This window comes from Leptopilina heterotoma, unplaced genomic scaffold, assembly GCF_015476425.1.
Source record: "Leptopilina heterotoma isolate Lh14 unplaced genomic scaffold, ASM1547642v1 Lhet_1241, whole genome shotgun sequence".
Classification (NCBI taxonomy): domain Eukaryota; kingdom Metazoa; phylum Arthropoda; class Insecta; order Hymenoptera; family Figitidae; genus Leptopilina; species Leptopilina heterotoma.
The window spans coordinates 79,771-93,903 of NW_025110844.1; the positions used below are offsets into that span (position 1 = coordinate 79,771).

Here is a 14,133-nt window from a genome sequence, read left to right on the forward strand (position 1 = left end):
TTAAAGAATATTGTCTGACTAGTTGTTCGCTTTTTATTTTATTACTTTTATCACCTTATTTTGCATTTTTTTAATAAAATTATAACAAATAAAATGTTTTGTAATGCCTCATAAATGTAGAAATGTTCACGGAGGAAAGAAACTAAAGAATTTGATAAGAATTAGGAATTACACTAAAATAGAAAAAGAACTTGTAAGTGACAAAAATTTAAATAGGCTCATAGCATTAAGACGCAAACCCGAAAATCAAGTTGAAACCTCGTCAGAAAATTCGGAAAACTCCCTAAGTTCATGGAAAGAATTTCATGATTGTCTTGAATACGTCACGAACGAAGCTAATGCCAAATTAGCTCTCATAAACAAACGAAAAGAAATAGAGCGTCGAGTAAAACTGGCTTTGGAAAATAGGGAAAGGGAAAACTAAATAAGAACTTTTCTTTCATTTTATTAATTTCTCTTTTCTTCCAATTTCTCTAATTTCTATTGTTTACCGCTTGTAAAAAAAAGAAGAGGATTCTTTTTTTTTAAATGTTTTGCAATGCCGAATAAAAATAAACACCGTGGAGGACGAACAAAAGTAAAGAAATCTTTGAAAGTCAAAAATCTCGCTAAGTTAGAGGAAAGGATTTTAAGCGACAAGAATTTAGGTAGAATTGTAGCTTCGACTAGCGAACCCGCTAATAAAACTGAAACGCGATCAGAGAATTCGGGAAACTCTGAATTCTTGGAAAGAATTTTCCGAGTTCTTTGAGACCTTATTAAACAAAGCTGAAGCCGATATTGCTGCTGCGAAACGAGAGAGAAAAATGAAGGAAATCGACAAGCTCGTTAAATTAGACCTAGAAGATAGGAAAAAGTGGGATTAAATTAAACTCGTCTTTTTTTTCTTTTGCTTCCTTTCCTTTCTCCAACAAGTCCTATGATGGCAACATCAACGAAAAATGACAGTTCCCATTGAAGACGAACGCGACTTCCTACATTTGCCACCCTACGTAACTGTAGAGACAAATAAAGTTTTAAACGGGAAATTGAACATCCCTATTGACTTACTGACTAAGTACAATTACATTCCAGAATATAATCTCGACGATAATTGCACTCTGCACGAAGATTTAGACGACGACAGTATTAATGACACACTGGTCCAGATTTTGGGTGTAGTCTATTTGCCTATAAACGGTGAAGAAATTTGTTTTAAGGTAGTAGAATCGATAGACGCTACTCTAAGTTGTTTAGGCCAAGGAATCTTTGGTTTCGAAGGATTATTAGAAGCAGGATTTATTCCTAGTTCCGCGCTTTAAATCCCATCCGCACTCGAGACAAACTTTCGATGCTACTGATAATTTAAGGTACAAAATTCTTTTAAAATAATTATTTTTATTTTAAAAGAACAGTAACTCTTTCGCGCTGGTTGCAAGTACAAAGCCGCACGACCAGAAAATTCCTCGGCTGCATCTGAGTAATTTTCCGAAAGGAAAACTGAGATTGGAAGAGAATTAAAAATTTTCTTTACATTTCTCTCTGCTCAGAAGCGCTGGTTAAAGTACTGGTCACTCGTTTTGTAAAGCCCCTCGGCTGCGGTTGTAAACCTTACTTTTTCAAAAAGAGGGAGGTTTTACCTCCTTCGGAATTGAGTCAAGAGCTCTCTTTTTCTCCTATAATTTAAATCCAATTTTTTCTTCTTCTTCCCTTGTACAGACAATTCTGATTTGTTTTGAATTCTTTCAATATGTCAAAATAAAAATATCTTCTGGTCCATCGAAACCAAAGAGGCAAGAAAGCCGGATTTAAGCACTCCCAAAAATCGGGAATCAAACCAGGTTCTGAAATCTTTTATAAGCTCACACACCCGATAATCAAAATTCGATCAGTGTGTTCAGTCAAACCTACTCCTAGAATAATTCCGGATGTTATCCCACCTGCTCCTGCTGTAATTCCAATTGTGCATGAGGTTATAGACGTTGATATTGAAGAAGCCCTAGCACTCAGACAGACAGCGTATGCTCCGGAAAACCAAATTCGACTGGGACCTAGTAACGAACACTTAGAACAGCTATACGATTCTGACACGACTGTAGATTATGACAGTGACATTATGATTTTGGACTAAGATCTCTAATGTGTGACCAGAAATCAATCCCCGACGTAGTCCCTAAGCTTGAGCTCCAACATCCCGTTTTTAAAGACGAGATTCCTTTACCCCCGGGAGTTATCCCCATAGAAGTAGTTAAAATACGGAGAGCTATAGAGAAAATTTGGAATTTAAAACGGAAAGAAATCGACGACGAGATTCCTCCACCCCCGGGAGTTATCCCTATAGAAGTAGTTAAAATACGGAGAGCCATAGAAGAAATCTGGAACTTAAAACGTCTTAGACCTTAAAGTTTGATATTTTCTGCAAATGACAGAAATATATTATTTTGTCAAGTACAGTGATAAATTTCCCATATCGGACCCAGAGTTGCTGACTCAACGTGAACTAAGCAATATTCCTATTTCTTTCCTTGCATCCGCCTGGATAGTTTCAGTAGTGCCGAAAAATAAATTAAGAATCTGTAGCATAGAAACTACGAAACAGTCTCATGTTTCCTCGTTTAGCCTTGGTAGCGCCCGGTTTTCCCCCGGATCAGTGGTCCGAACTAAATGAGCGATTAGAAAATTTGGAGGTCTACTATCAACAATTATTCGTACACCATCTTGCCTTGCGGTGTAGGGTTAAGCGCTTAGAGTAACGAAATAGATTTACCTCATCATGGGTAGCTGCACTTGCTGATTCTCACGCTAATAATACAGAGAATTTGATTGCTTTCCAAGAAAAGGTTACCATTCAACAGAACAATATAGACGAACTGACGTCACAACTTTTAAAATTGACAATCAACTAGGACCCTTCCATGACTCCAGAATGGAGTAACGTTTACTTTCCCAATTCAGACGAATGCATCAATAGACTATATAGTAAAGAAGATTCGGACCCTCCAGTGTTTCTAAAAGACCATAGTGCTTTCGCCAGTGTTTCGATAAGCCCAACCCCCAAACAATCTTGTGCCACCGGAAGTAATCCCAATGTCTCCGAAACTTCAGCCCTCCTGTTTTCCTTGTCGAATGAACCCTACACAGACGTTTACGTAGATGGCGCGTGTGGAGATAATGGTGGAACGAGGCCCAGAGCAGGCATAAGAGTGTGGTTCGGACCTGACCACCCCCTTAATGTGTCGCGAAGATACGGAAGACGACAAACCAACAACGCCTCAGAAATCGAAGCGGCTACAGTGGCGATCCGTCAGGCAAGGAAAGCTGGGATCAGAAAACTTAGAATTAAAACTAATTTCAAAGTTCTTGTCCAAGGCATAAAGGTATGGGTTCCAAAATGGCAAAAGAACGACTGGAAGACGAACGACAACAAACCCGTCAAAAACCAAAAGGCCTACGAACGATTGATAAAAGCCTTGAAACATGCTGACGTTGTCTGGGAGCATGTACAAAGACATGATGGTATTGAAGGTAATGAAAACGCAGATCGCTTTGCTAGAGATGGTGCACTCCTCAAACCACCTTCAGAATCGAGCTCTTCTTCTGAATCATCTGCAGAAGAACCGGAAGAAGAACAAGCTCCAGAAAATATAGTGATCAGCGTTTTGCCACGTCCTATTAGCAGCAAAGAATGTTCGGACTTTATCAACGATGAAGACCAATGGAAACAGAATCACCCCTGCATTGACCTCGACAAATCAGTCCAAAAATTTGAGGAATTTCTGGCCAAAAGAGGTGTCAACCCATCGGACCTCACCAATCAAACCTTGGCTTAGAATCATGAAGGAATGGACACGACACGTCGGAAGCCACATGTCTCAGAAGGTGAGAGCGATGAAGAATATTTGGAGCTCCTGAAGGATTTAGATCCTTGTCAAGACTACAACGACAATGCTTTTGGAAAAAGAGTCAACGATTTTCTGAAAAACTACAACCAAAGTAGACAAAAGAAAAGAGAGGAAGAAGTAGAACAACCTGTTGCCGAAGCAGATGTAACATCCCCTGGTCCTGAAGCAACCACCGAAGTGTTCCCTTCTAGCCCAAATAGACCACCATCCAGAAGAAGTGTTGTGCGATTTAAAGAAATTCCTGAAGTCTTTGAAGACCCTGACAGTAAACCCATAAAATGACAAGTTCATCTTACTCTTTGTGGGAAATATAGGGTATATTCGATCGTAATTAAAAGGCGGTATTTAGACGAATTAGATTGGAGGGATGTTACCTAAGGTTTGAAAAATTTAAAGTACGCCCTCACGCTGGATAATCAAAATCACTGCCGTATGGCAAATACGGGCGACCTTTTAGGTTCTCTCCCACAAAACAAAATGTCGGAACTTGTAGCAGGAATATTCCGCGGTGGCGATATAAAAATCACCTTGTGCCACGGGAGAATCCAAGTTCCTCCTTTAGAATTGTGACCTAAAATATTAACGGAGTTCCACAGTAGCCTTATAGGAGGTCATAAAGGCATTACGAAAACGTACCGTAGAATACGCGAGCGATTCTACTGGCCGAGACTGCGAGACGAAGTCACAGAGTTTATTCGACAATGTAAAAGTTGTTTCGAGAATAAGCTTGCTAGGGCCCGTACAAGAGAGCCTATGATCATAACGGACACACCGGCTATGCCTTTCGACAAAGTGTCCTTAGATACTGTAGGAAAACTTAGAACCACCCCCAATGGGAATCGGCACATTCTCACAATGCAAGATAACTTCAGTAAGTATTGCATCCCAGACATAAAAACCACCACCATCGCTCACGCAGTAGCGACAAACCTTTTTGCCACCTTTGGAGCACCCAGATGTGTACTCACAGACAGAGGCGGAAGCTTTGTGAGTTTCCTAATGCGGAAGCTTGAGGGTATATTTGGTGTCAAACAGCTTACAACTTCTGGCTATCGACCCCAAACCAATGGAGCTCTAGAAAGAAGCCGCATTGAATTGACGGATTACATTAAACACTACGCAAGGGATTTCGACGATTGGGATCGTCTGCTCCCATTTGCGATGTTTAATTACAACACTTCGATTCATGAGGCAACTGATTTCCCTCCGTATGAGTTGGTTTTTGGTCATATAGCAAGAATCCCAAGTACTTTCCCACAAGGGCCAGAACTTGAAACCTATGGGTCCTACCTGAGAGATCTTGTCACCCGAATGACCGAGCTGCAAAATTTGGCGGCTGGAAGTCTAAGAAGGGCAAAATGTCAATCTAAAGAATTCTATGATAGCAAGGCTCGACCATCGAATGTTAAGGTTGGAGACCAGGTATATACCTACAAGGAGGTAAGAACAAATAAGTTTGACAACAGAGCAAGCGGTCCGTATACGGTTGTAGACATTACCCAGAATAATAATGTTATTCTGGAGAACGAGAACGGCGATAGGTTCGCCAAACATAAAGATAAGGTATTGGTTACCCATTTGTAACCAATACTTCGCTAACATCAATATTAACATTTAATTCATTTTAGGAAAAAGGAAAATTAAGATGAAAGGACCAACCGTTTTCCTCCTGACAGGCCTAACCTCTATTTTAGTTCTAGTGGCAATCTGTGGATCCGACTCCTTTCCAAGGACTTCTGATGATCAGCAGTTCCAAATTACCCCGTTGTCTGTTAGCAGTGGGATATATTACGAGCATCTTGGTACCGTAAGGAAATCCGTGACCAACTGGAGAGTGGCCATCTTTCTGGACATAGGCCGGCAACACGGATACATCGACGACCTAAGAGCCCGATTGGAGAGACTGAAGAATTATTGTGCATCTGAAAAGGATTGGTGCCATGAATTTGTAATCCATCACCCTTGGCAGGATAAGTGGGAAATGGCTTCCGAACTACAGAAGCAGTTCCAAACCCAAATCACCGAACTAGAAAACAGACGAAGAATAATACCAAAGAAGATGACAGCCCATCTACGAATGAGACGAAGTGTGCGCCTACTAGGATTCCTGGGAATTATTGCTGGTCTTATTGCTGGTGTTTTGAATTACGAAGATGGAGAAAGATACGATGCCATCATCCAGGAATTGAACTCTGCACAAGCTAATCTATCTCACCTGGTTGGACGTCAAACACACGTCGTGAGATCTCAGCTCGACACCCTCCATGCCCAGATCGAAAAACATAGTTCCCTAATCAATAACATTAATCAGAAATTAGATCTACTGATTAAAAATCAAGAAAGCCAATCAGCATCTAAAATAGAGTTAGAAAAAAGAGACGCAATATTTAACCTACTAGGAGCGCTGAAAACAAGACTGGACCACAACATTCGATTTACACAAATTATGCTGGAAGCAGTTCATACGGCTAGACAAGGAAAACTGCATCCAGGGTTGATTTCATCCAAGCAGCTGGAACCCATCCTACGCGACATCCAGGATCATCTCACTGAAGTACAGTTCCCCATACTTGGACCTGCAGTTAGCATCGACGAGTTAGTTCCAATCTCCACCGTCACCGTTCTGTGCGTCAATCGACAACTAAAGATCCTTGTTAACATTCCCTTACTGGAGAAATATAATTATCAGGCATTGAGAATGCATCCCCTTCCAACTGTCCAGAAGGCAATAGGAAATAAAACAATAAGAGCTTCTGTAAAGACCAAATATGATTATCTTATTATTGATGAAGAACAGCACACCTACTTTCTATTTACAGAGCAAGATTGGAAATCATGTAAATCAACAACATCATATCACGCCTATTTGAATGGAGCCCCCATCTACGATCTGTAGGAGAGACCAGCCTGTGAACCTTCGCTTTTGATTAATCCCACTATCAGCAATTTAAGAACCTGTAAAATTCAAATCACCATTAATTCTGAGTCCTTCTGGAAGCCGCTAACTACTCTCTCCAGTTGGTTATACTCCTTCTCTAGGACGAAGAACTTAGTGATCATCTGCCATTCCAGGATCCCTACCAAAATCAACCTTAACGGAACTGGAATCCTGAAATCGGCCCCTGGTTGCACAGCGAAAACTCAGGACACAATAATTCCAGCGACCACCTCTCAAGTTGGACAAATTGAAGTGATCTACGAACCCGATTTGCATCTGAACCTAAAAAAACTATCCCCAGTGGTCTCCAATTACGGACATCTACTAAACCTCACTAATGATGAAAACCAGGGAGTGGTTGGTTTGAAAATTTCCACCTTTGAAGCCAATTCGCAGACATTGGATGAGCTGGAACAACAACTGGAGGATCTTGCCATTAAACGGCACATTGGAAAAATCAAACAGTCCTTGTTTATTCGTCTTATATAGGACTGTTGTTACTATGCATTCTCCTCATATTTGTCTTTGTAAATTACGCACGAGAACAATAATCTCCAAATTGGTTGGTTTCTTGCCCAGAAAGTCAAAAAAGGGCCATATTGAAGTTTCAAGAAGAAGGAGAAGAAGAATCAGCCTGCCCGAGGACAAAATAGTCGACGCACAGGAACCAACAACTTCAGGATTAACTCTAGAATCGATATTGTTTCTACGAAAATAGAATGGAGACAGGAGAGAAAGATCGCCTTTTGGTGAAAATCAATGTCTCAAAGGATCTGTTTTCTCCATCCTTTATTGAAAACAATTTTATTGTTCCCGCGAAAACTTTGAGACATGAGGAGGGAAGAAAATTTCCGGTAAAATTGACTTTACTAAAAAAAATTTAATTAAAGTACATAAAGTCCGCATGTTAGACTCATTGGATCTTGACGAAATATTCTTCCTTTCTACTCAATTCAACCCTCCCCAATTTTTTTATACTATGACAATGAATTGATATTGTTTCTGTAAAAAAAAGAAGAAGAGAAGGGATAAAAAAAGAGGAATTACATACATTCATCAACAATGAAGTGAAAACAGGGCATAATATAAACAACGAACCGTATAATTTTTTTCTAAAGCTACCTGACTTTTATAACTTCAAAAAAATCATTTTTCTTTAGGAAATAATAATTTAATTAAAGGATCACAATATAATTAAAATTTTTTACTTACGGTAGTTATTTTTTTTATCAGCCTCCCTAATGGATGAATTTAATAAAACCTTTAAAAAAACCAAGCATATGTTCTCTTGGAAATTTTAAAATTGATTCATTTAATGCCAGTGAATTTTTTCTGCGCAAATTAAAGTGGAAATGAGAAAGCAGCATATATTCTTTTTGAAAAATCTAGAATCGGTAAAATTTTAATATTAATTGCTTTTCTTCTATCTTTCAGCTTCAAGCTCTATTTTCTACCCTCTTCGTTCTATCCTCTTGTCGCCACCATTCAATGTTTCCTTTCAGTGATAAATAATAACTCGCATCGTCACCGACATCACCTATTTTGTCCTATAGGATTGCCCTGACAATTGCATTAATAATTCAACACAATTCTGATTCTTACAATCTTCATCATATAAAGATTTAAAAAAAAAGAAATTTTAATATTCTGTTTTAAATTAATGCGTGATTATGAAGTATTCAACTAATAAACAAAATATACTATCAACTTCCTTTATTAAAATTATACTGCATCAAATAACATTAACATTAAAATTACAAGCTAATATAGGGATGCGAATAGGTAATATTACTATTCTCTATTATATTAAATAACATTATATAATGGGATGATAACTAATATTAGATAAAAAACAGAAATGAGAGAAAAATATATAACTATTTCCTTAAAGTTAAAAACAAAAATTTTAAGTAATAAAAAAATGTTTTAAAATTTTTAATTTAAAAAAAAGAGGAAAAGAAAAGGTTTCAAATCACGCGAGTGTGCTCACGACGGCGTAACCGGGCCTCCCTCTTCCGCTCCCGACGAATTTGTCGCCCTTCTGGTAGGGAACGATAGCCCACTGTCTCCAGCGCCTCATCCACTGGGACATCGTAACACTAAAAAAAAAGAAAAAGGGAATCCTTCTTACTGTACAAATTTTTTTACTAAATTAATTCCTTAACTGATTGGTCATAATGTAAAAAAAACATTTATAAAATATTTAACATTTAAATCCCTCAATTGGGCCTTACCAATTGCCAGCGCGATCGGAAGCAAATCATCTCTCCCTCCACGGAGACGAATTCTTGGATGTACGAGAGAAAGTACTCTTCCCTCAACGCATAAGCCCCGAAACGCGGCGGCGAACGGGCCAATAGATTCTTCAGGGGACTAAAAAAGGGGAAAAATTATTTCTGTATACAATAAAAAAAAAGAAGAAATTTTTTTTTCCAAATGCAATAATTACAGTATTTTAATTTAGCCTCTCAAAATAAGTACATTCGTTCCTCCTCTATGCAGCTAGACTCTCCCCCTACGATGACGTCCAAATCGCCATCCTCTTCTTTGACCATAACTGGCTCTCGGAAAGAAACTTAAAAAGGGGAAAGAATGAAAGAAAATTAAACCTTTTGCAAAAAAAAGAGAAATTTTCCTTTTTCTTATTATTATTATTATAAGTTGACCTTACCGTCGCCCAAAACCCTTTGCCCAAATATTCCTCCGTACTTCTCCGCTAGTAGTACTCCTGACGCCAAATCATTCGGGAGTACTTCCGTGGCGGAGTACTGCTCAAAAGCTCCTCGCTGAAGTCCCACCCTAAACAGCCGCGATGGCTTCAGTCCTCGAGTGTATGACGCTACAACAATGCACTTATCACATCCCTATTTTTGATGGACGCAATCCACCTTTGAAGGAATTCCTACAAGACGTAGCTAACGGAGCTGTGTTTTTGACAGGAACTTCCGAGACTGGATACATCAAATCCGTCCTCAGTAAATTAAAGGGTGCGGCTAGGGAAAGCGTAAGGGATAAACGTTTCAATAGATTAGACGATTTAGTGTCCCATTTAAAGAAAAGATTTGCTTCTTCAAATAAGTATCAATGGTATTTATATAATATTATGAGTATTAGACTAAAACAATCACAGACGGTTAGTGATTATAATGACCACCTACAAGGTCTTCTGAGTGGGGCAAAGCATTCTTTAGAAGCAAAATATAATGGACGCTATAGACTAATAGAAGGTTTGGCCATTCGTTGTCAGGATACTTCTGAAAGCGACATTATGATGAAGCCAATCATTGATTGCGCCCTTGAGGCATTCATTCGAGGCTTGCCAGAGGAAATGTCTATTTTTGTGGACACGAGAAATCCGGCAGACCTTAGTGAAGCCTTTGAGCATGCCCTTCGTGCTGAAGAGAGGCACAAGTACTCAGACCGATCTAGAGGTACGTCTTATCATATTACCACCGATGATAAGGTAATTCATAAAAAGCAATACCGATCCCCAGATGAAGCCCTACCACAAATTGACGAACAATTACTTAAACAATTTAATAGTGGTATTATCGGAAACTCGAATTCCCCATATAACTCCCCTCTTCTTATAGTACCGAAGAAACTTGACGCTTCGGGAAAAAGAAAATGGAGGGTAGTTATTGACTATCGAGCGCTTAATGAAAAGGTGATAGGGGATGCTTATCCCCTCCCCAATATTTCCGCCATATTTGACAAATTAGGGACGGCAACATACTTTACGGTCTTTGACCTCGCTAGTGGCTTCCACCAGGTAGAAACTCACCCGGACGACCGACACAAAACAGCTTTCTCATCTCGAAACGGACATTTCGTATACAAGCGTATGCCTATGGGAATCAAAAAAGCGCCCTCCACACTTTTCAGCGACTTCTTAATAGCGTTCTTGGTGGTATGCTTGATTCGGAAGCATTCGTGTACCTCGACGATATCATTATCTATTCTGATACCCTCGAGGAACATGATAGGCGAGCCCGAAGACTATACAGTAGACTTCGAGAAGAAAACCTAAAACTCCAACCCGACAAGTGCGAATTCCTAAAAAGGGAAGTGGCCTATTTAGGTCACGTTGTCGGAGCAAATTGAATAAAACCGAACCCAGAAAAAATTAAAGCCATCAAGCATTTTCCTGTAACGAAAACTCCAACTGAAGTCAGGAGTTTTCTAGGCCTTTCAGGTTATTACAGGCGCTTTATAAAAGAGTACGCTAAAATCGCCAAACCTCTATCTGATCTGTTAAAGAAAACAGAGGAATGGAAATGGGGTGATGCGCAACAGAAAAGTTTCGAAAGACTCAGAAAAGCCCTGAGTAAAAGACCCATCTTACAATACGAGACTACCGTTACAAATTTGAGTACAAACCCGGAAAAATAAATAGAATAGTAGAGGCCCTATCTAACAACCCTGTTGAAAATAATGACACTAATGACAAAGGGACAATCTTGCATCTTCCGAGTCAGAGTGGACCGATTCTTTGGAAGAAACAGATCAGGATAACTTAGATAACCAACGCGAAAATTCTGAAAACAAATCACCCCCTCTTTGCGCCCTTCCCATAAGTAGTGGTGCGAAACAAAAAGTGATTAGTGCTATTGCACGAGTGAGTCAATCCCAGGACAATAGCAAAATTCAACAGAGAGTCCCACGTTCTTCTAAGGTTGAACCTAAACCCAAGAACCCTCTAAAGGTTACAACCCTACAACCTAACCCTACTTATAAACTTCCTGTGGCGCCAAAGAAAGAAGTTCCTTCTTCAAGTCTAGAAAAGCCTCCTTACGCGAATAATCAAACCCCCTCTACTTCATCACTAACCCCCAAGGCCACCAGTTCCACGAAAGGTTCTAAAATACCCACCACATCAAAGGAAATACCAGTTGTGCCTAGGAAAATACTCACAAGAAATCCAGCAGCGTCATCTGCAAAGCTCACTATTCCCAAGAGAGGACAATCCATAGGATCAACTAAACCTAAGGAACCCCATGATGAAGAACCTTATGTTCCCCCTGCAGGTTCGAAACCTGTAGATCCAGATGTGAGTAGTATTGGTGAGAGATTGAGAAGAAGAAAACAAGAAATACGAGAGAAGGCCTGTCACCAGGAAGACGAATCTTCTTCTTCAGATGAATCAACAACAGAAACCGACAAAGAAGAAAATTCGGACGCCCCAGTATTCCGTGAAAGTCATAGTGTGCTTCCTAGTGTTCCTCCTCAGCTCCCACCTAAAAATCCGATTACACCAAAAGAAACAACTGACCAACCATCAACCCCGTGTATTCCCACTATGTCTAGTTCCTACACAGATGTTTATGTAGATGGTGCATGTTGTGACAATGGCGGAATAAGACCACGTGCAGGGATTGGAGTATGGTTCGGTCCTGAACACCCACTCAACGTCTCTCAGCGATCCACAGGTAGACAAACCAACAACGCTTCCGAAATAGAGGCTGCAACAACGGCTATTAAAAAGGCGAAACGAGCAGGAATAAATCAACTAAGGATAAAAACGGACTCCAAGGTACTTGTCCAAGGAATCCAAGAGTGGGTACCAAAATGGCAGAAAAATGACTGGAAAACCAACGAAAATAAACCTGTCAAAAATAAAAGTGCCTACGAACGATTAGTTAAAGCAATGAAAGGTCTGGATGTTATATATGGAAACACGTGCCTGGTCATGATGGAATGAATGGAAACGAAAATGCAGATCGACTAGCAAGGGAAGGCGCCCTTCTAGAACCTCCTTTAGACTCCAGTTCTTCTTCCAGTGAATCAACAGATCAAGAAGATGTGGAAGAAATTTCCCCGGAGCATGTGATCGTCACAATACCTCCACCACCTCCCGATAGTGAAAAAAGTTCTGAACCGGAATCAGAAATTGATCAGGAACCACAGCAAAATCCAGCGGAACCTGAAGATCAAGAAAATTCACTAGATCGATCAATTAGGCGATTTGATGAATCTCTGAAACGTCGTGATTTCAGCAACTTGAATCAATCTAACCAAACCTTAGCATAGGACTATGAAGGAATAGGTCGAACACCTAAAAAGAAGACTCATGTTTCCGACGGAGAGAGCGATGAGGAATATCTTAACTATCTAGAATCCTTGGATCCTTGCAAAGGAATCAACGATGGCGAATTTACAGCAAGACTGAAAAGATTCCTGGATAATGTCAACAAAAAGCGAAAGACAACTCATATCAACAACAACACTTCTCCAAAAAAATCAAGACCATCCTCGGAACACAAAGCTCCTTCTTTCAACCCCTATGCCAGTGGAGCTCAGCAGGATACCCCAGTAATAAGTCATTCTTACCCTAATAGAAAACTAAGTGTAGTACGTTTCCAGGATACGCCCGAAGTGATTGAGGAAGGAAGCATCCATGAGAATCCTGCAACTAGTCTTCCGGTCTTTACTCCTAGAACCTTGCCAGCTCCAGTTGCACAATCTACCCCATTCGCAGATTTTCAAGCAGAAAACGACGAAGAACAAGACGAAGAAGTGGAAAGAAAAACAAACATAGTGCCTCGAAGACTACATCTAAATAATATAGAATTACCCCCACCAACGATGCCTATCCTTCACACAAGGTTACCAATCTATATTAACATTTCGGATGTAGAGTCCCTTTCTTCTTCCTCCCCCGAACCCTCTGACAACGAACAAACTATTACTGCTACACATGAAAAATTCAAGGAAAATCCGGAAAATGTTTTCCACCAATGGACGGAACTATTGACCTATAAGAAAGACAATATTGCCCATTTAGGTTAATATATAGAAAAATTTCTAAAGTAGAATGGTTATGCTTAATCCAAAAAAGTATTTCTCAGGGACTCTTGTCGAAGTGCGTAAGGCCAATAGGGCAGGAGTATAAACAATAAAAAAAAAAAAAAATTAACTTACAGGATATCCGGGATAACAATCCAATAAAAGAACAAGTTCAGGTTACCCTTTGTGGAAAATACAAAATTTATGCAATCGTAGTAAAGAAAAGACATTTTGACGAACTTGATTGGAGTGACGTTACAACAGGGTTACGAAACTTGAAACACGCTTTAGATTTAGACAATCAATCCCACTGCCGGATGGCAAATTCCGGAGACCTGTTAGGTACTCTCCCACAAACGACTATGGCGGGCATATTAGCAGGAATATTCCGCGGTGGTGATATAAAAATCACCTTGTGCCACGGAAAGATTGAAGTCCCTCCTCCAGAATTACGCTCGAAAATAATAACCGAATATCATGGTAGTTTGATTGGTGGGCATTAAAAAGACCTACAGGCGAATACGCGAA

General features: G+C 39.8%; 2 protein-coding genes and 1 long non-coding RNA gene across 3 annotated transcripts; 2 read left to right on the forward strand and 1 right to left on the reverse strand.

Annotated features, from left to right (window-relative positions):
• The first annotated feature begins 2,894 nt into the window (after window positions 1–2,894).
• LOC122512720 (ribonuclease H-like) lies at window positions 2,895–3,809 on the forward strand. Its single transcript, XM_043628734.1, has one exon. The coding sequence runs from the start codon at window positions 2,895–2,897 to the stop codon at window positions 3,807–3,809; it is 915 nt and encodes a 304-aa protein (XP_043484669.1).
• Window positions 3,810–8,653: 4,844 nt separating this feature from the next.
• On the reverse strand, window positions 8,654–9,760 carry LOC122512722. The gene is made up of 4 exons (XR_006302660.1): window positions 9,491–9,760; window positions 9,269–9,394; window positions 9,054–9,192; window positions 8,654–8,918 (listed from the first exon to the last, which is right to left on the reverse strand). It is a non-coding gene; the product is annotated as an uncharacterized LOC122512722 (long non-coding RNA).
• Window positions 9,761–11,096: 1,336 nt separating this feature from the next.
• LOC122512721 (proteoglycan 4-like) lies at window positions 11,097–12,520 on the forward strand. Its single transcript, XM_043628735.1, has 2 exons — window positions 11,097–11,101; window positions 11,272–12,520. Exons 1-2 carry the CDS (start codon window positions 11,097–11,099, stop codon window positions 12,518–12,520), a joined length of 1,254 nt encoding a protein of 417 aa, XP_043484670.1.
• Window positions 12,521–14,133: the final 1,613 nt, after the last annotated feature.

Coding starts and splice junctions, on each gene's coding strand:
- LOC122512720 (XM_043628734.1), top strand. CDS start 2,895: ATGACTCCAGAATGGAGTAACGTTTACTTTCCCAATTCAGACGAATGC.